Source organism: Mesoplodon densirostris, chromosome X (genome assembly GCF_025265405.1).
Source record: "Mesoplodon densirostris isolate mMesDen1 chromosome X, mMesDen1 primary haplotype, whole genome shotgun sequence".
Classification (NCBI taxonomy): Eukaryota; Metazoa; Chordata; class Mammalia; order Artiodactyla; family Ziphiidae; genus Mesoplodon; species Mesoplodon densirostris.
The window spans coordinates 88,540,497-88,562,293 of NC_082681.1; the positions used below are offsets into that span (position 1 = coordinate 88,540,497).

Here is a 21,797-nt window from a genome sequence, read left to right on the forward strand (position 1 = left end):
GAAGATCAGCTCGGTGGTTTGTGACCACCTGAGGGTTGGAATAAGGATGGTGGGAGGGAAGGATATGCAAGAGGGAGCAGATGTGGGAACATATGTATATGTATAGCTGATTCAGTTTGTTATAGAGCAGAAACTAACACACCATTGTAAAGCAATTATACTCCAATAAAGATGTAAAAAAATTAAATGAGATATTATCTCATACCGGTCAGAAAGGCCATCATCACTAAATATAGAAATAATAAATGCTGGAGAGTGTGTGGAGAAAAGGGAACCCTTTTGCCCTGTTGGTGGGAATGTACATTGATACAGCTACTATGGAAAACAGTGTGGATGTTCCTTAAAAAACTAAAAATAGAACTACCATATGACACAGCAACCCCACTACTGGGTATATAACCTGAGAAAACCATAATTCAAAAAAAGAGTCATGTTCCAAAATGTTCATTGCAGTTCTATTTACAATAGCCAGGACATGGAAGCAACCTAAGTGTCCATCAGCAGATGACTGGATAAAGAGGATGTAGCACATATATACAATGGAATATTACTCAGCCATAGAAAGAAACGAAACTGAGTTATTTGTAGTGGTGGATGGACCTAGAGTGTGTCATACAGAGTGAAGTAAGTCAGAAAGAGAAAAACAAATATCATATGCTAACACATATATATGGAATCTAAGAAAAAAAAAGGTCATGAAGAACCTAGGGGCAAGACTGGAATAAAGACACAGACCTGCTAGAGAATGGACTTGAAAATATGAGGAGGGGGAAGGGTAAGCTGTGACAAAGTGAGAGAGTGGCGTGTACATATATACACTATCAAACGCAAAATAGATAGCTAGTTGGAAGCAGCCACATAGCACAGGGAGATCAGCTGGATGCTTTGTGACCACCTAGAGTGGTGGGATTGGGAATGTGGAAGCAACGAAGACTCAAGACAAAAGAGATATGGGAGCATATGTTTATGTATAACTGATTCACTTTGTTATATAGCAGAAACTAACACACCATTGTAAGGCAATTATACTCTTATAAAGATGTTTTTATAAAAATGAAGATGCAGCTCATATATATAATGTATTGTTACTCAGCGGTAAAAGGGAATGAAACTGAGTTATTTGTAGTGAGGTTTATCGACCTAGAGTCTTTCATACAGAGTGAAGTAATTCAGAAAGAGTAAAATAAATATCATATGCTAACACATATATATGGAATTTAAAAAGGAAAAAAAAGGTCATGAAGTACCTAGGGGCAAGACGGGAATAAAGCTGCAGACCTACTAGGGAACGGCCTTGAGGATTTGGGGAGGGGAAGGGTAAGCTGGGATAAAATGAGACAGTGGCATGGACATATATACACTACCAAACTTAAAATAGATAGTGAGAAGCAGCCACATAGCACAGGGAGATCAGCTCTGTGCTTTGTGACCACCTAGATGGGTGGGATAGGGAGTGTGGGCGGGAGTGAGACACAAGAGGGAAGAGATGTGGGGGCATATGTATATGTATAACTGATTCACTTTGTTATGAAGCAGAAACTAACACACCATTGTAAAGCAATTATACTCCAATAAAGATGTAAATAAATAAATAGATAGATAGATAGATAGATAGATAAAATTATAAATAGGTATAAAAATAAGAAAGGAATTAAACAATATAGAAATCAAAAACAGTAGAAAAATCAGTGAAACCGGGAGCTTTTTTTAAAAATTGAAGTATAGTTGATTTACAGTATTGTTTTATGGTGTAAAGCAAAGTGATTTTTGCTTTTTCAGATTCTTTTCAGATTCTTTCCCCTTGTAGGTTATTACAAAATATAAAATAGTTACCTGTGCTGTAAGGTAGGTCCTTGTTGGTTTTATATTATATATATAGTAGTGTGTATACATTAATCATTAACTCCTAATTTATCCCTCCCCCCTTTCCATTTGGTAACCATAAGTTTGTTTCGTATCTCTCTGTGTCTATTTATGCTTTATATGTTTGTATCAATTTTTTTTAGATTCCACATATAAGTGATATCATTATGGTATTTGCCTTTCTCTGTCTGGCTTACTTCACTTAGGTATGATAATCTCTAGGCACATCCATGTTACTGAAAATGGCATTATTTCAATTTTTTCTGGCTGAGTAATATCTATCGTATATTTATATATACCACACCTTCTTTGTCCATTCATCTGTTTATGGACATTTAGGTTGTTTCCATGCCTTGGCTATTGTAAATAGTGTTGCAATGAATATTGGGATGCCTGTATCTTTTTAAATTATTAGCCAAGCTCTTTAAGTAAAAAAGAGAGAGCCTAGATAAACAGAATAGGAATAAAAGAGGAGAAGTAAGAAGAGATATCACAGAGATACAGAAAATCATAGGAGAATTGTACAGTTATATACCAAAGAACAGGACAATCTAAAAGAAATGGATAAATGCCTAGAAAGATACAACCTTCTAAGACTGAATCAGGAAGAAATAGATAATCTAAAGAGACAAATCACTAGTAGTGAAATTGAATTTGTAATTTTAAAAAACTCCCAACAAACAAAACCCAGGACCAGTCCATTTCACAGGGGAGGTCTAGCAAATATATACAGAAAACCTAATATGTATCCTTCTCAAAATATTCCAAAAAGTTGAAGAGGATTGAACACTTCCAACTTCATTCTATGAGGCCAATATTACCCTCATACCAAAACCAGAAAAAAAAGGTACTACAAAAAAAGAAACTTACAGTGCAATATCTCTGATGGATAGAGATGCAAAGCTCCTCGATGAAATTCTAGCAAACTGAATTCAACAATATAAAAAATGGGTCATATACCATGATCAAGTGGGATTTATTCCAGGGATGTAAAGACGGTTCAATAGCCACAAATCAATCAGTGAGAAACAACACATTAAAAAAAGAAGGATAAAAATAACATGATCAGCTCAATCAATGCAAAAAAGGCATTTGACAAAATTGAACATCTATTCATCATAAAAATGCTCATGAAATTTGTTGTACAGGGAACATACCTCAACATAATAAAGACCATTTATGACTAACCCACAGCTAACATCATACTCAAGAGTGAAGAGATGGAAGACTTTCCTATAAAATCAGCAATAAGAGAAGGATGCCCTCTCTCAACATTTATATTTAACGTTACAGCGGAAGGCCTCACCACAGCAATCAAAGAAATAAAAGAAAAGAAAGCATCCAAATTGTAAGGGAAAAAGTAAAACTCACTAGTTGCATATCACATGATACTATATGTGGATAAAGTCTCCACATACAAACAGAACTAATAAATTAATTCCCTAAAGTTGCAGGATACAGGATTAATATACATATATCTGTTGCTTTTTTATACACTAATAATGACCTATCACAAAGAGAAAGAAAGCAAGAAAAAAATCCCTTTTAAAATAACATTGATAAACTTAGGATTAAGCACACCCAAGAGGGTGAAAGACTTATACTGTGAAAACTTTAAAACATTGATGAAGGAAATTGAAGCTGACACAAAGAAATGGAAAGATATCCCTTAGTCAGGGATGAGGAAATCATATTGTTAAAATGTCCGTAATACATAGGGCAATCTGAAGATTTAATGTAATCCCTTTCAAAATACCTATGTCACTTTTTAGAGAAGTAGAACAAATAATCGTAAAATTTATATGGAATCACAATAGACCTGAATTATCAAAGCAATCTTGAGAAAAAAGAACAAAGCTAGAAATATTCACCCTTGCTGACTTCAGACTATACTACAAAGCTACAATAATCAAAATAACATGAGATCACTGGTGGAGACAGGATGGCAGAGTAGAAGGACATGAGCTCAACACTTAAAGAAACACCACAATCACAACTAACTACTGAACTACCACCTACAGAAAAATGCTAGACCCTACCAAAAAAGATACCCTACATCCAAAATCTCAAATGAACAACCTAATCTTATACCTAAAGCATTTAAAGAAAGAAAAACAAAAAAACTCACAAAGTTAGTAGAAGGAAAGAAATCATAAAGATCAGAGCAGAAATAAACAAAATAGAGATGAAGAAAACAGAAACAAAGATCAATGAAACTAAAAGATGGTTATTTGAACAGATAAATAAAACTGACAAAGCTTTAGTCAGACTCATCAAGAAAAAAAGAGAGAGGGCTCAAATCAATAAAATTAGAAATGAAAAAGGAGAACTTACAAGGGATACCACAAAAATACAAAGGATTGTAAGAGATTGCTACAAGCAAATATAGGCCAATAAAATGGACAACCTAGATAAACAGACAAATTCTTAGAAAGGTACAATCTCCCAAGACTGAACCAGGAAAAAAATAAAAACAGACCAATCACAAGCATTAAAATTGGAACTGGGATTTAAAAACTTACAAAAGAGTGCTCGCCTCGTCACTCCTCGCTCGCAGCCCTGTGCTTTGCTCCTCTCCAAACATGGCAAAAATATCTAGCCCTACAGAGGCTGAATGGTGCATCGAGTCTCTGATTGCTGTTTTCCAAAAGCATGCTGGAAGGGACAGTAACAACAGCAAACTCTCCAAGGCCGAGTTACTTATCTTCATGAATACAGAGCTGGGTGCCTTCACAAAGAACCAGAAGGACCCTGGTGTCCTTGACATCATGATGAAGAAGCTGGACCTCGACTCTGATGTACAGCTAGATTTCCAAGAATTTCTTAATCTTATTGGTGGCCTCGCTCTAGCATGCCATGACTCCTTTATTGTCTACCTCTTACCAGAAGTAAATCGGAGGAGCCTTTGGGCCTGGCCTCCAGCTCCACTCCCTTTTTTTCAACCTCCCAATTATCATCTACCCCTCATAGACCACATATACCCTGAGCCCAGTGCACCCACGACCCCATGCAGGCCACTCCTGCTGGTAGTAATAAAACAATATTGTTTTTAAAAGCACACACTGGAGAGTCAGTAAATTTGTGCAAGGGAGGGAGATGATTGGGAGGAATGTAAATTAGATTGATGGAAACAGTTACCAGAAGTTACAAAGTAAATAGTAAAAATGCATCTTGGATGTATACATAATCATGATTAATGATAGCAACATAATCATCTAAATTACTCAGACTGATGGAGAGACGTCACTTATTGTTCACTCATTAAACATCTATATGCCCGTACTACAGGCACTGTCATAGGCTTTGAAAATACAGTCAGCAAGACAGACAAGGTCCTGCCTTCACTGAGGTTACCTTCTAGTGGAAGGGGGGACAATAAATGCATAAACAAATAAAGAACTATGAGTGCAATAAATACATAAATAAATAAAATAAAAACTTCCAAAAAATAAAAGTCCAGAACCTGATGGCTTCACAGGTGAATTCTATCAACCATTGAGAGATGAGTTAACAACTATCCTTCTGAAACTATTCCAAACATATTGCAGAGGAAGGAACACTCCCAATCTTATTCTATGAGGCCACAATCACCCTGATACCAAAACCAGAAAAAGATATCACAAAAAAAGAAAATTACATACCAATATAACAGGTGACCATAGATGCAGGATCTTCAAAAGAATACTAGCAAACCGAATCTATCATTACAATCAAAGGATCATGCACTATGATCAAGTGGGATTTATCCCAGTGGTAGAAGGATTTTTCAATATCTGCAACTCAATCCGTGTGATACACCGCATCAACAAATTGAAGAATAAAACGCATATGATCATCTCAAAAGATATAGAAAAAAGCTTTTGACAGATTTCAACAACCTTTTTATGATAACAACTCTCCAGAAAGTGGGCATAGAGGGAACATAACTCAACAGAATAAAGGCCATATATGACAAACCTACAGCTAGCATCATACTCAATAGTGAAAAGCTGGAAGCATTTCCTCTAAGATCAGTAAAAAGACAAGGATGTTCGCTTTCGCCAGTTTTATTAAACATAGTTTTGGAAACCCTAGCCACAGGAATCAGAGAAGAAAAAGAAATAAAGGCAATCCAAATTGAAAAGGAAGTAAAGCTCCCACTATTTGCAGATGACATGATACTATACATAGAAAATCCTAAAGATGCTACCAGAAAAATACTAGAGCTCATCAATGAATTTACTAAAGTTGCAGGATACAAAAATAATATACAGAAACCTATGCATTTCTATACACTAACAACAAAAGATCAGAAAGAGAAATTAAAGAAACCCTCCCATTTACCACTGGATCAAAAAGAATAAAATACCTAGAAATAAACCTACCTAAGGAGGCAAAAGACCTGTTCTCCAAAAACTATAAGATACTGATGAAAGAAATTGAAGATGACACAAACAGATGGAAAGATATACCATGTTCTTGGATTGGAAGAATCAATATTGTCAAAATGACAATACTACCCAAGGCAATCTACAGATTGAATGTAAATCCTATTAAATTATCAATGGCATTTTTCACAGAACTAAAAAATCTTTAAATCTGTATGGAGATACAAAACACCCCAAATAGCCAAAGCAATCTTAAGAAAGAACAATGGAGCTGGAGGAATCAGATTATACTACAAAGCTACAGTAATCAAGACAATACAGTACTGGCACAAAAACAGAAATATAGATCAATGGAACAGGATAGAAAGCCCAGAGATAAACGCACACACTTATGGTCACCTTATCTTTGACAAAGGAGGCAAGTAAGTGCAATGCAGAAAAGACAGTCTCTTCAATAAGTGGTTCTGGAAAAACTTTACAGCTACATGTAAAAAAGGGAAATTAAAACATTATTTAACACCATACAGAAAACTAACTCAAATGGATTAAAGATCTAAATGTAAGGCCAGATACTATAAAACTCTTAGAAGAAAATATAGTCAGAACACTCTTTGACATAAACCACAGCAATATCTTTTTTGATCCATCTCCTAGAGTAATGGAAATAAAAACAAAATAAACAAATGGGACCTAATTAACCTTAAAAGCTTTTGCACAGCAAAGAAAACCATAAACAAAATGAAAAGACAATCCACAGAATGGGAGAGGATATTTGAAAACGATGCAACCCACAAGGGATTAATCTCCAAAATTTACAAACAGCTCATGCAGCTTAATATCCAAAAACCAAATACCCCAATCAAAAAATGGGCAGAAGACCTAAATGGGCATTTCTCCAAAGAAGACATACAGATGGCCAAGAGGCACATGAAAAGATGATCTACATCACTAATTATTAGACAAATGCAAATCAAAACTACAATGATATATCACCTTACACCAATCAGAATGGCCATCACGAAAAAGTCTACAAATGATAAATCTTGGAGAGGGTGTGGAGAAAAGGGAACCCTTCTGCACCATTGGTTGGAATGTAAATTGGTACAGGCTTTATGGAGAACAGTAGGGGTTTCCTTAAGAAACTAAAAATAGAGCTAACATATGATCCAGCAATCCTACTCCTGGGCATATATACAGAGAAAAACATGGTTCAAAAAGACACATGCACCCCCAATATTCATTTCAGCATTGTTTCCAATAGCCAAGACATGGAAGCAACCTAATGTCCACTGACAGATGAATGAGTAAAGAAGATGTGGTACATATATACAATGGAATATTACTCAGCCATTAAAAAAATGAAATAATGCCATTTGTAGCAACATGCATGGACCTAGAGATTATCACACTAAGTGAAGTAAACCAGACAAAGATATCATATGATATCCTTTATAAGTGGAATCTAAAAGAATTATGCAAATGAACTTATTTGCAAAACAGAAATAGACCCACAGACATGGAAAACGAACTTGTGGTTACCAAAGGGGAGGGGGAAGGGATAAATTAGGAGTTTGGGATGAAAATATATGCAATACTGTATATAAAACAGATAAACAACAAGGACCTACTGTACAGCACAGGGAACTATACTCAATGTCTTATGGTAACCTGTAATGGAGGGGAGTGTGAAAAAAAGTGTACATATTTATGCATCTGTGTGTGTAACTGGGTCACCTTGCTGTGAAGTTGAAATTAGCACACTATTGTGAATTAACTGTATTTCAATAAAAAAAATTGTTAAAAATAAAAATTAAAAGTAACCACACCTAACAATAAAAAAAGATGTGGTGTGTGTGTATATTCATATATATATATATATATATGTATGTATGTATACACACACACACACAATGGAAAATTACTCAGCCATAAAACAGAATGGAACTCTGCTATTTGTGCCGTTTGCAGCAACTTGTATGGATCTAGAGGTTATTATGCTTTGTGAAATAATTCAAAGACAAATACTCTATGTTATCACTTGTATATGGAATCCAAAAAATAAAAAAAAATGAACGAATATAACAAAACAGAAACAGACTTACAGATACAGAAAACAAAGTTGTGTTTACCAATGGGGAGAAGGAAAAAGGGAAGGGGAAGATAAGGGTAGGAAGTTGAGATAATATCTACTATGTATAAAATAAATAAGCAACGAGATATATTGTACAACACAGAGAAATACAGGCATTACCTTGTGATAATTCTAATGCAATACAATGTATAAAAATATTGATTCAGGGCTTCCCTGGTGGCACAGTGGTTGAGAGTCTGCCGGCCGAATCAGGGGACACCGGTTCGTGCCCCAGTCTGGGAAGATCCCGCATGCCACAGAGTGGCTGGGCCCGTTAGCCATGGCAGCTGAGCCTGCATGTCCGAAGCCTGTGCTCTGCAACAGGAGAGGCCACAACAGTGAGAGGCCCATGTACTGCAAAAAATAAAAATAAAAATAAAAATAAAATATTAAAAACAATATATTGATTCATTATGTTGTACAACTGAAACTAATATAATATTGTAGATCTATTATACTTCAATTTTTGAAGAACAACTAAAAAGACAATCCACTGAAAGGGAGAAAATATTTTCAAATAATATATCTGATAGGGGTCTCTCATAGAGAACTTATAAAGAATACATACAGGAGAGGGGGAAGATGGTGGAAGAGTAAGATGCGGAGATCAACCTCCTCCCCACAGATACATCAGAAATACATTTATGTGGAACAACTCCTACAGAACACCCACTGAATGCTGGCAGAAGACCTCAGACCTCCCAAAAGGCAAGAAACTCCCCACGTACCTGGGTAGGGCAAAAGGAAAAAGAAAAAACAGAGACAAAAGAATAGGGATGGGACTTGCACCAGTGGGAGGGAGCTGTGAAGGAGGAAAGGTTTCCACACACTAGGAAGCCCCTTCGCGGGAGGTGGGGAGCTTCGGAGACGTGGAGGAGAGCGCAGCAACAGGGGTGCAGAGGGCGAAGTGGAGAGATTCCCGCACAGAGGATCGGTGCCGACTAGCACTCACCAGCCCGAGAGGCTTGTCTACTCACCCGCCGGGGTGGGCGGGGGTGGGAGCTGAGGCTTGGGCTTCGGTCTGAGCGCAGGGAGAGGACTGGCAGCGTGAACACAGCCTGAAGGGGTTAGTGCACCAAGACTACCCGGGAGGGAGTCCCGGAAAAAGTCTGGACCTGCCGAAGAGGCAACAGACTTCTTCCCTCTTTGTTTCCTGGTGCGCGAGGAGACGGGATTAAGAGCTCTGCTTAAAGGAGTTCCAGAGACGGGTGCAAGCCACGGCTAACAGCGCGGACCCCAGAGACGGGCATGAGACGCTAAGGCTGCTGCTACCGCCACCAAGAAGCCGGTGTGCGAGCACAGGTCACTCTCCAAACCACAATGCCGGGGAGCCTGTGCAGCCCGCCACTGCCAGGGTCCCGGGATCCAAGGACAACTTCCCCGGGAGAACGCACGGCGTGCCTCAGGCTGGCACAACGTCATGACGACCTCTGCCACGGCAGGCTCACCTCTGACTCCGTACCCCTCCCTCCCCCCAGCCAGAGTGAGCCGGAGCCCCCAAATCAGTGGCTCCTTTAACCCCGTCCTGTGTAAGCAAAGAACAGACGCCCTCCGCCCTCCGCCCTCCACCATCCAGCAACCTACACGCAGAGGCGGGGTCAAATCCAAAACTAAAACCTGGGAGATGTTCGAACAAAGAAGAGAAAGGGAAATCTCTCCCAGCAGCCTCAAGAGCAGCGGATTAAATCTACACAATCAACTTGATGTACCCTGCACCTCTGTAATACCTGAACAGGCAACGAATCATCCCAAATTGAGGAGGTGGACTTTGAGACCAAGATTTATTATTTTTTCCCCTTTACCTCTTTTTCTGTGTGTGTATGTGTATGATTCTGTGTGACATTTTGTCTGTATAGTTTTGCTTTCACCATTTATCCTAGTGTTCAATCCCTCCGTTATTTTTTTTTACTTTTTTAAAAAAAAATCTTAATAATTATTTTTGTATTTTAATAAATTTATTTTATTTTACCTTACTTTATTTTATGTTATTTTATCCTCTTTCTTTCTTGCTTGCTTTCTTTTTCTTTCTTTCTACTTGATATCCCTTTTATTCTGATTCGTGTGGATGAAAGGCTCTTCGTGCTCCAGCCAGAAGTCAAAACTGTGCCTCTGAGGTGGCAGAGCCAACTTCAGGACACTGGTCCACAAGAGACCTCCCAGCTCCACGTAATATCAAACAGCAAAAATCTCCTAGAGATCTCCATCTCAACATCAACACCCAGCTTCACTCAATGACCAGCAAGCTACAGTGCTGGACACCCTATGCCAAACAACTAGCAAGACAAAAACACAACTCCACCCATTAGCAGAGAGTCTCCCTAAAATCATAATAAGGCCACAGATACCCCAAAACACACCACCAGATGTGGACCTGCCCACCAGAAAGAAAAGATCCAGCCTCACCCACCAAAACACAGGCACTACTCCCCTCTACCAGGAAGCCTACATAACCCACTGAACCAAATTTAGCCACTGGGGACAGACACCCAAAACTACAGAACCTACGAACTGAAGTCTGCAAACAGGAGACCACAAACACAGTAAGATAAGCAAAATGAGAAGACAGAAAAACACACAGCAGGTGAAGGAGCAAGATAAAAACCCACCCGACCTGAAAAATAAAGAGAGACTTCCGGGTAAGATGGTGGAAGAGTAAGACACGGAGATCACCCTCCTCCCCACAGATACACCAGAAATACAGCTACACGTGGAACAACTCCTACAGAACACCTACTGAACGCTGGCAGAAGACCCCAGACCTCCCAAAAGGCAAGAAACTCCCCACACACCTGGATAGGGCAAAGCAGAGAGATTCTCGCACAGAGGATCAGTGCCAAGTGGCACTCACCAGCCCGAGAGGCTTGTCTGCTCACCAGCCGGGGCAGGCGGCGCTGGAAGCTGAGGCTCGGGCTTCGGTCGGAGCGCAGGGAGAGGACTGGGGCTGGCAGCGAGAACTCAGCCTGAAGGGGGCTAGTGTGCCACAGCTGGCCGGGAGGGAGTCCGGGAAAACTCTGGAGCTGCCGAAGAGGCAAGAGACATTTTCTTCCCTCTTGGTTTCCTGGTGCACGAGGAGAGGGGATTGGGAGCACTGCTTAAAGGAGCTCCACAGACGGGCGTGAGTCACGGCTGAAAGCGCGGAGCCCAGTGACAGGCGTGGGATGCTGGGGCTGCGGCTGCTGCTGCCAAGGGGCCTGTGTGCGAGCGCAGGTCACTGTCCACGCCGCCCTTCCGGGAGCCTGTGCAGCCCGCCACTGCCGGGGTCCCGGGATCCAGGGGCGGCTTCCCTGGGAGAACGCACGGCGCACCTTGGGCTGGTGCAAAGTCACGCCGGCCTCTGCCGCTGCAGGCTCGCCCCGCACTCTATGCCCCTCCCTCCCGCCCAGCCTGAGTGAGCCAGAGTCCCCGAAGAGGCTGCTCCTTTAACCCTGTCCTGTCTGAGCGAAGAACAGACGCCCTCCAGCAACCTACATGCAGAGGCGGGGTCAAATCCAAAGCTGAGACCCAGGAGCTGTGAGAACAAAGAAGAGAAAGGGAAACCTCTCCCAGCAGCCTCAGAAGCAGTGGATTAAAGCTCCACAATCGGGCCTCCCTGGTGGCGCAGTGGTTGAGAGTCCGCCTGCCGATGCAGGGGATACGGGTTCGTGCCCCGGTCTGGGAGGATCCCATATGCCGCGGAGCGGCTGGGCCCGTGAGCCATGGCCGCTGGGCCTGCGCATCCGGAGCCTGTGCTCCGCAACGGGAGAGGCCACAACAGTGAGAGGCCCGCATACCACAAAAAAAAAAAAAAAAAAAAGCTCCACAATCAACTTGATGTGCCCTGCATCTGTGGAATACATGAATAGACAACAAATCATCCCAAATTGAGGAGCCAGGAGTCAGTGCTGTGCCTCTGAGGCGGAAGAGCCAACTTCAGGACACTGGTCCACAAGAGACCTCCCAGCTCCACATAATATCAAATGGCGAAAATCTTCCAGAGATCTCCATCTCAACACCAGCACCCAGCTTCACTCAACGACCAGCAAGCTACAGTGCTGGACACCCTATGCCAAACAACTAGCAACGCAGGAACACAACCCCACCCATTAGCAGAGAGGTGGCCTAAAATCATAAAAAGTCCACAGACACGCCAAAACACACCACCAGACGGGGACCTACCCACCAGAAAGACAAGATCCAGCCTCATCCACCAGAACACAGGCACTAGTCCCCTACACCAGGAAGCCTACACAACCCACTAAACCAACCTTAGCCACTGGGAACAGACACCAAAAACAATGGGAACTACGAACCTGGAGCCTGCAAAAAGGAGACCCCAAACACAGTAACATAAGCAAAATGAGAAGACAGAAAAACACACAGCAGGAAAAGGAGCAATATAAAAACCTACCAGACCTAACAAATGAAGAGGTAATAGGCAGTCTACCTGAAAAAGAATTCAGAATAATGGTGGTAAAGATGATCCAAGATTCTATTTCCAAGATCCAAAATCTTGGAAATAGAATAGACAAAATGCAAGAAACAGTTAACAAGGACCTAGAAGAACTAAAGATGAATCAAGCATCGATTAAAAACACAATACATGAAATAAAAAATACTCTAGATGGGATCAATAGCAGAATAACTGAGACAGAAGAACGGATAAGTGAGGTGGAAGATAAAATAGTGGAAATAACTGATGCAGAGCAAAATAAAGAAAAAAGAATGAAAAGAACAGAAGACAGTATCAGAGACCTGTGGGACAACATTAAACGCACCAACATTCAAATTATAGGGGATCCAGAAGAAGAAGAGAAAAAGAAAGGGACTGAGAAAATATTTGAAGAGATTATAGTTGAAAACCTCACTTATATGGGAAAGGAAATAGTTAATCAAGTCCAGGAGGCACAGAGAGTCCCATACAGAATAAATCCAAGGAGAAATACGCCAAGACACATATTAATCAAACTGTCAAAAATTAAACACAAAGAAATCATATTAAAAGCAGCAAGGGAAAAACAACAAATAACAAACAAGGGAATCCCCATCAGGTTAGCAGCTGATCTCTCAGCAGAAACTCTACAAGCCAGAAGGGAGAGGCAGGACATAATTAAAGTGATGAAGGAGAAAAACCTGCAACCAAGATTACTCTACCCAGCAAGGATCTCATTCAGATTTGATGGAGAAATTAAAACATTTACAGACAAGCAAAAGCTGAGAGAGTTCAGCACCACCAAACCAGCTTTACAACAAATGCTAAAGGAACTTCTCTAGGCAAGAAACACAACAGAAGGAAAAGACCTACAATAACGAACCCAAAGCAATTGAGAAAATGGGAATAGGAACATACATATTGATAATTACCTTAAATGTAAATGGACTAAATGCTCCCACCAAAAGACACAGATTGGCTGAATGGATACAGACCCATATATATGCTGTCTACAAGAGACCCACTTCAGACCTAGAGACACATACAGATTGAAAGAAAGGGGATGGAAAAAGATATTCCATGTAAATGGAAATCAAAAGAAAGCTGGAGTAGCAATTCTTATATCAGACAAAATAGACTTTAGAATAAAGACTATTAGAAGAGACAAAGAAGGACACTACATAACGATAAAGGGATCGATCCAAGAAGAAGATATAACAATTGTAAATATTTATGCACCCAAAATAGCGGCACCTCAATACCTAAGGCAAATACTAACAGCCATCAAAGGGGAAATCGACAGTAACACAATCATAGTAGGGGACTTTAACACCCCACTTTCACCAATGGACAGATCATCCAAAATGAAAATAAATAAGGAAACACAAGCTTTAAATGATACATTAAACAAGATGGACTTAGTTGATATTTATAGGACATTCCATCCAAAAACAACAGAATACACATTTTTCTCAAGTGCTCATGGAACATTCTCCAGGATAGATCATATCTTGGGTCACAAATCAAGCCTTGGTAAATTTAAGAAAATTGAAATTGTATCAAGTATCTTTTCCGACCACAGTGCTATGTGACTAGACATCAATTACAGGAAAAGATCTGTAAAAAATACAAACACATGGAGGCTAAACAATACACTACTCAATAACGAAGTGATCACTGAAGAAATCAAAGAGGAAATTTTAAAATACCTAGAAACAAATGACAATGGAGACACGACGACCCAAAACCTATGGGACACAGCAAAAGCAGTTCTAAGGGGGAAGTTTATAGCAATACAATCCCACCTTAAGAAACAGGAAACATTTCGAGTAAACAACATGACCCTGCACCTCAAGCAATTAGAGAAAGAAGAACAAAAAACCCCCAAAGTTAGCAGAAGGAAAGAAATAATAAAGATCAGACCAGAAATAAATGAAAAAGAAATGAAGGAAACGATAGCAAAGATCAACCAAACTAAAAGCTGGTTCTTTGAGAAGATAAACAAAATTGACAAACCATTAGCCAGACTCATCAAGAAAAGAAGGGAGAAGACTCAAATCAATAGAATTAGAAATGAAAAAGGAGAAGTAACAACTGACACTGCAGAAATACAAAGGATCATGAGAGATTACTACAAGCAACTCTATGCCAATAACATGGACAACCTGGAAGAAATGGACAATTTCTTAGAAATGCACAAATTCTTAGAAATGCACAAATTCTTAGAATGCCAAGACTGAATCAGGAAGAAATAGAAAATATGAATAGACCAATCACAAGCACTGAAATTGAAACTGTGATTAAAAATCTTCCATCAAACAAAAGCCCAGGACAAGATGGCTTCACAGGCGAATTCTATCAAACATTTAGAGAAGAGCTAACACTCATCCTTCTCAAACTCTTCCAAACAATATCAGAGGAAGGAACACTCCCAAACTCATTCTACGAGGCCACCATCACCTTGATACCAAAACCAGGCAAGGATGTCACAAAGAAAGAAAACTACAGGCCAATATCACTGATGAACATAGATGCAAAAATCCTCAACCAAATACTAGCAAACAGAACCTAACAGCACATTAAAAGGATCATACACCATGATCAAGTGGAGTTTATTCCAGGAATGCAAGGATTCTTCAATATACGCAAATCAATCAATGTGATACACCATATTAACAAGTTGAAGGAGAAAAACCATATGATCATCTCAATAGATGCAGAGAAAGCTTTCGACAAAATTCAACACCCATTTATGATAAAAACCCTGCAGAAAGTAGGCATAGAGGGAACTTTCCTCAACATAATAATGGCCATATATAACAAACCCACAGCCAACATTGTCCTCAATGGTGAAAAACTGAAACCATTTCCACTAAGATCAGGAACAAGACAAGGCTGCCCACTCTCACCACTCTTATTCAACATAGTTTTGGAAGTTTTACCCACAGCAATCAGAGAAGAAAAGGAAATAAAAGGAATCCGAATTCGAAAAGAAGAAGTAAAGCTGTCACTGTTTGCAGATGACATGATACTATACATAGAGAATCCTAAACATGCTACCGAAAAACTACTAGAGCTAATCAATGGATTTGGTAAAGTAGCATTATACAAAATTAATGCACAGAAATCTCTGACATTCCTGTACACTAATGATGAAAAATCTGAAAATGAAATCAAGAAAACACTCCCATTTACCATTGCAACAAAAAGAATAAAATATCTAGGAATAAACCTACCTAAGGAGACAAAAGACCTGTATGCAGAAAATTATAAGACACTGATGAAAGAAATTAAAGATGATAGAAATCGATGTAGAGATATACCATGCTCCTGGATTGGAAGAATCAATATTGTGAAAATGACTCTACTACCCAAAGCAATCTACAGATTCAATGCAATCCCTATCAAACTACCACTGGCATTTTTCACAGAACTAGAACAAATAATTTCAAAATTTGTTTGGAAGAACAAAAGACTCTGAATAGCCAAAGCAATCTTGAGAACGAAAAACGGAGCTAGAGAAATCAGGCTCTCTGACTTCAGACTATACTACAAAGCTACAGTAATCAAGACAGTGTGGTACTTGCACAAAAACAGAGAGCTAGATCAATATAACAGGATACAAAGCCCAGAGATAAACCCACGCACATATGGTCAACTTACCTTTGATAAAGGAGGCAGGAATGTACAGTGGAGAAAGGACAGCCTCTTCAATAAGTGGTCCTGCGAAAACTGGACAGGGACATGTAAAAGTATGAGATTAGATCATTCCCTAACACCATACACAAAAATAAGCTCAAAATGGCTTAAAGACTTAAATGTAAGGCCAGAAACTATCAAACTCTTAGAGGAAAACATAGGTAGAACACTCTATGACATAAATCACAGCAAGATCCTTTTGGACCCACCTCCTAGAGAAATGGAAATAAAAACAAAGATAAACAAATGGGACCTAATGAAACTTCAAAGCTTTTGCACAGCAAAGGAAACCATAAACAAGACCAAAAGACAACCCTCAGAATGGGAGAAAATATTTGCAAATGAAGCAATTGACAAAGGATTAATCTCCAAAATTTATAAACAGCTCATGCAGCTCAATAGCAAAAAAACAAACAACCCAATCCAAAAATGGGCAGAAGACTTAAATAGGCATTTCTCCAAAGAAGGTATACAGACTGCCAACAAACACATGAGAGAATGCTCAACATCATTAATCATTAGAGAAATGCAAATCAAAACTACAATGAGATATCATCTCACACCAGTCAGAAAGGCCATCATTAAGAAATCTAGAAAGAATAAATGCTGGAGAGGGTGTGGAGAAAAGGGAATACTCTTGCACTGCTGGTGGGAATGTGAATTGGTACAGCCACTATGGAGAACAGTATGGAGGTTCCTTAAAAAACTAAAAATAGAACTACCATATGACCCAGCAATCCCACTTCTAGGCATATACCCTGAGAAAACCATAATTCAAAAAGAGACATGGGGCCTCCCTGGTGGCGCAGTGGTTAAGAGTCCGCCTGCCGATGCAGGGGATACGGGTTCGTGCCCCGGTCTGGGAGGATCCCATATGCCGCGGAGCGGCTGGGCCCGTGAGCCATGGCCACTGGGCCTGCGCATCCGGAGCCTGTGCTCCGCAACGGGAGAGGCCACAACAGTGAGAGGCCCGCATACCGCAAAAAGAAAAAAAAAAAAAAAAGAGACATGTACCAAAATGTTCATGGCAGCTCTATTCACAATAGCCTGGAGCTGGAAACAACCTAAGTGTCCATCATCGGATGAATGGATAAAGAAGATGTGGCACATATATACAATGGAATATTACTCAGCCATAAAAAGAAACGAAACTGAGCTATTTGTAATGAGGTGGATAGACCTAGAGTCTGTCATACAGAGTGAAGTAAGTCAGAAAGAGAAAGACAAATACTGTATGCTGACACATATATATGGAATTTAAGAAAAAATATGTCATGAAGAACCTAGGGGTAAGACAGGAATAAAGACACAGACCTACTAGAGAATGGACTTGAGGATATGGGGAGGGGGAAGGATAAGCTGTGACAAAGTGAAAGAGCGACATGGACATATAGACACTACCAAATGTAAGGTAGATAGCTAGTGGGAAGCAGCCGCAGAGCACAGGGAGATCAGCTCGGTGCTTTGTGACCTCCTGGAGGGGTGGGATAGGGAGCGTGGGAGGGAGACGCAAAAGGGAGGGGATATGGGAACATTTGTATATGTATAACAGATTAAATTTGTTATAAAGCAAAAAAAATTAAAAATAAAGATGGAAAAAATAAAGAATAGAAAATAGGCAGTCTCGCAGAAGAAATCAGAATAATGATAGTAAAGATGATCCAAAATCTTGGAAATAGAATAGAGAATATGCAAGAAACGTTTACCAAGGACCTACAAGAACCAAAGATGAAACAAGAAACAATGAACAACAAAATAAATGAAATTAAAAATATTCTAGAAGTGATCAGTAGCAGAATAACTGAGGCAGAAGAACAGATAAGTGACCTGGAAGATAAAATAGTGGAAATAACTATTGCAGAGCAGAATAAAGAAAAAAGAATGAAAATAACTGAGGACAGTTTCACAGACCTCTGAGATAACATTAAATGTACCAACATTCAATTTATAGGGGTTCCAGAAGAAGAAGAGAGAAAGAAAAAGACTGAGAAAATATTTGAAGAGATTATAGTTGAAAACTTCCCTAATATGGGAAAGGAAATACTTAATTAAGTCCAGTAAGCACAGAGAGTCTGATACAGGATAAATCCAATGAGGAACATGCCAACACACATATTAATCACACTGTCTAAAATTAAATACAAAGAAAACATATTAAAAGCATTAAGGGAAAAATAGTAAATAACACACAAGGGAATCCCCATAAGGTTAACAGCTGATCTTTCAGCAGAAACTGTGCAAGCCAGATGGCACTGCCAGGACATATTTAAAGTGATGAATGAGAAAAACCTAAAACCAAGATTACTCTACCCAGCATGGATTTCATTCAGATTTGATGGAGAAATTAAAACCTTTAGAGACAAGCAAAAGTTGAGAGAGTTCAGCCCCACCAAATCAGATTTGCAAAAAAATGCTAAAGGATATTCTCTAGGCAAGAAATGCAAGACAAGGAAAAGACCTACAATAACAAACACAAAACAATTAAGAAAATGGGAATAGGAATATACATATCGATAATATTCTTAAAGGTAAATGGATTAAATGTTCCCACCAAAAGACACAGACTGGTGAATGGATACAAAAACAAGACCCATATATATGCTGTCTACAACAGCCCTACTTCAGACCTAGAGACAAATACAGACTGAAAGTGAAGGGATGGAAAAAGGTATTCCATGCAAATGGAAATCAAAAGACAGCTGGAGTAGCAATTTTCATATTTGATAAAATGGAATTTAAAATAAAGACTATTAGAAGAGACAAACAAGGACACTACATAATGACCAATGGATTGATTCAAGAAGAAGACATAACAATTGTAAATATTTATGCACCCAACATACGAGCACCTCAATACATAAGGAAAATACTAACATCCATAAAAGGGAATATCAATAGTAACACATTCATAATAGAGGACTTTAACACCCCACATTCACCAATGGACAGATCAATGAAAATGAAAATAAATAAGGAAACACACGCTTTAAAAGATACATTAAAGAAGATGGTCTTAATTGATATTTATAGGACATTCCATTCAAAAAGACAGAATACACATTTTTCTCAAGTGCTCATGGAACATTCTCTAGGATAGATCATATCTTGGATCACAAATCAAGCCTTGGTAAATTTAAGAAAATTGACATTGTATCAAGTATTTTTTCTGACCACAACACTATGAGACTAGATAACAGTTACAGGAAAAGATATGTAAAAAATACAAACATATGGAGGCTAAACAATACACTACTTAATAACGAAGTGATCACTGAAAAAATCAAAGAAGAAATCAAAAACTACCTACAAAGAAATGACAATGGAGACACAATGACACAAAACCTATGGGATGCAGCCAAAGCAGTTCAAAGAGGGAAATTTATAACAATACAATCATACCTTAAGGAACAGGAAACATCTCGAATAAACAATGTAACATTGTTCCTAAAGCACTTAGAGAAAGAACAACAACAACAAAAAAAACCCAAAGTTAGCAGAAGGAAAGAAATCATAAAGATCAGATCAGAAATAAATGAAAAAGAAATGAAGGAAACGATAGCAAAGATCAATAAAACTAAAAGCTGGTTCTTTGAGAAGATAAAAAAAATTGATAAACCATTAGCCAGAATCATCAAGAAAAAAAAGGGAGAACACTCAAATCAGTAGAATTAGAAATGGAAAAGGAGAAGTAACAACTGACACTGCAGAAATACAAAAGATTATGAGAGATTACTACAAGAAACTCTATGCCAATAAAAGGGACAACCTGGAAGAAACGGACAAATTATTAGAAATGCACAACCTGCCAAGACTGAATCAGGAAGAGGTAGAAGATATGAACAGACCAATCACAAGCACTGAAATTGAAACTGTGATAAAAAATCTTCCAACAAACAAAAGCCCAGGACAAGATGGCTTCACAGGCGAATGCTGTCAAATATTTAGAGAAGAGCTAACACCTATCCTTCTCAAACTCTTCCAAAATATAGCAGAGGGAGGAACACTCCCAAACTCATTCTACGAGGCCACCATCACCTTGATACCAAAACCAGACAAGGGTGTCACAAAGAAAGAAAACTACAGGCTAATATCACTGATGAACATACATGCAAAAATCCTCAACAAAATACTAGCAAACAGAATCCAACAGTACATTAAAAAGATCATACACGGGCCTCCCTGGTGGCGCAGTGGTTAAGAGTCCGCCTGCCGATGCAGGGGATACGGGTTCGTGCCCCGGTCTGGGAGGATCCCATATGCCGCGGAGCGGCTGGGCCCGTGAGCCATGGCCGCTGGGCCTGCACATCCAGAGCCTGTGCTCCGCAACGGGAGAGGCCACAACAGTGAGAGGCCCGCATACCGCAAAAAAAAGAAAAAAAAAAAAAAAAGATCATACACAACGATCAAGTGGGGTTTATTCCAGGAATGCAAGGATTCTTCAGTATAAGTAAATCAAAAAACGTGATACACCATATTAACAAATTGAAGGAGAAAAACCATATGATCATCTCAATAGATGCAGAGAAAGCTTTCGACAAAATTCAACACCCATTTATGATAAAAACCCTGCAGAAAGTAGGCATAGAGGGAACTTTCCTCAACATAATAAAGGCCATATATGACAAACCCAAAAACAACATCGTCCTCAATGGTGAAAAATGGAAACCATTACCACTAAGATCAGGAAAAAGACAAGGCTGCCCACTCTCAACAATCTTCTTCAACATAGTTTTGGAAGTTTTAGCCACAGCAATCAGAGAAGTAAAGGAAATAAAAGGAATCCAAATCGGAAAAGAAGTAAACTTGTCACTGTTTGCAGATGACATGATACTATACATAAAGAATCCTAAGATGCTACCAGAAAAATACTAGAGCTAATCAATGAAACTGGTAAAGTAGCAGGCTACAAAATTAATGCACAGAAATCTCTGGCATTTCCGTACACTAATGATGAAAAATCTGAAAGTGAAATCAAGAAAACACTCACAGGGCTTCCCTGGTGGCGCAGTGCTTGAGAGTCCGCCTGCCGATGCAGGGACACTGGTTCGTGCCCTGGTCCAGGAGGATCCCTCATGCCACGGAGCAGCTGGGCCCGTGGTCCATGGCCGCTGAGCCTGCGCGTCCAGAGCCAGTGCTCCGCAACAGGAGAGGCCACAACAGTGAGAGGCCTGTGTACCGCAAAAAAAAAAAAAAAAAAAAAAAAGAAAAAGAAAACACTCACATTTACCATTGCAACAAAAAGGATAAAATATCCAGGAATAAACATACAGAAGGAGACAAAAGACCTGTATGCAGAAAATTATAGGACACTGATGAAAGAAATTAAAGA

General features: G+C 39.4%; 1 protein-coding gene across 1 annotated transcript; it reads left to right on the plus strand.

Moving 5' to 3' along the window:
- Positions 1–4,445: 4,445 nt before the first annotated feature.
- LOC132482671 (protein S100-A11-like) lies at positions 4,446–10,936 on the plus strand (the record flags this gene model as incomplete). Its single annotated transcript, XM_060087988.1, has 2 exons — positions 4,446–4,733; positions 10,928–10,936. Coding segments are annotated over exons 1-2 (297 nt in total), but the record flags the coding sequence as incomplete, so codon positions are not given.
- Between the last annotated feature and the right edge of the window lie 10,861 nt (positions 10,937–21,797).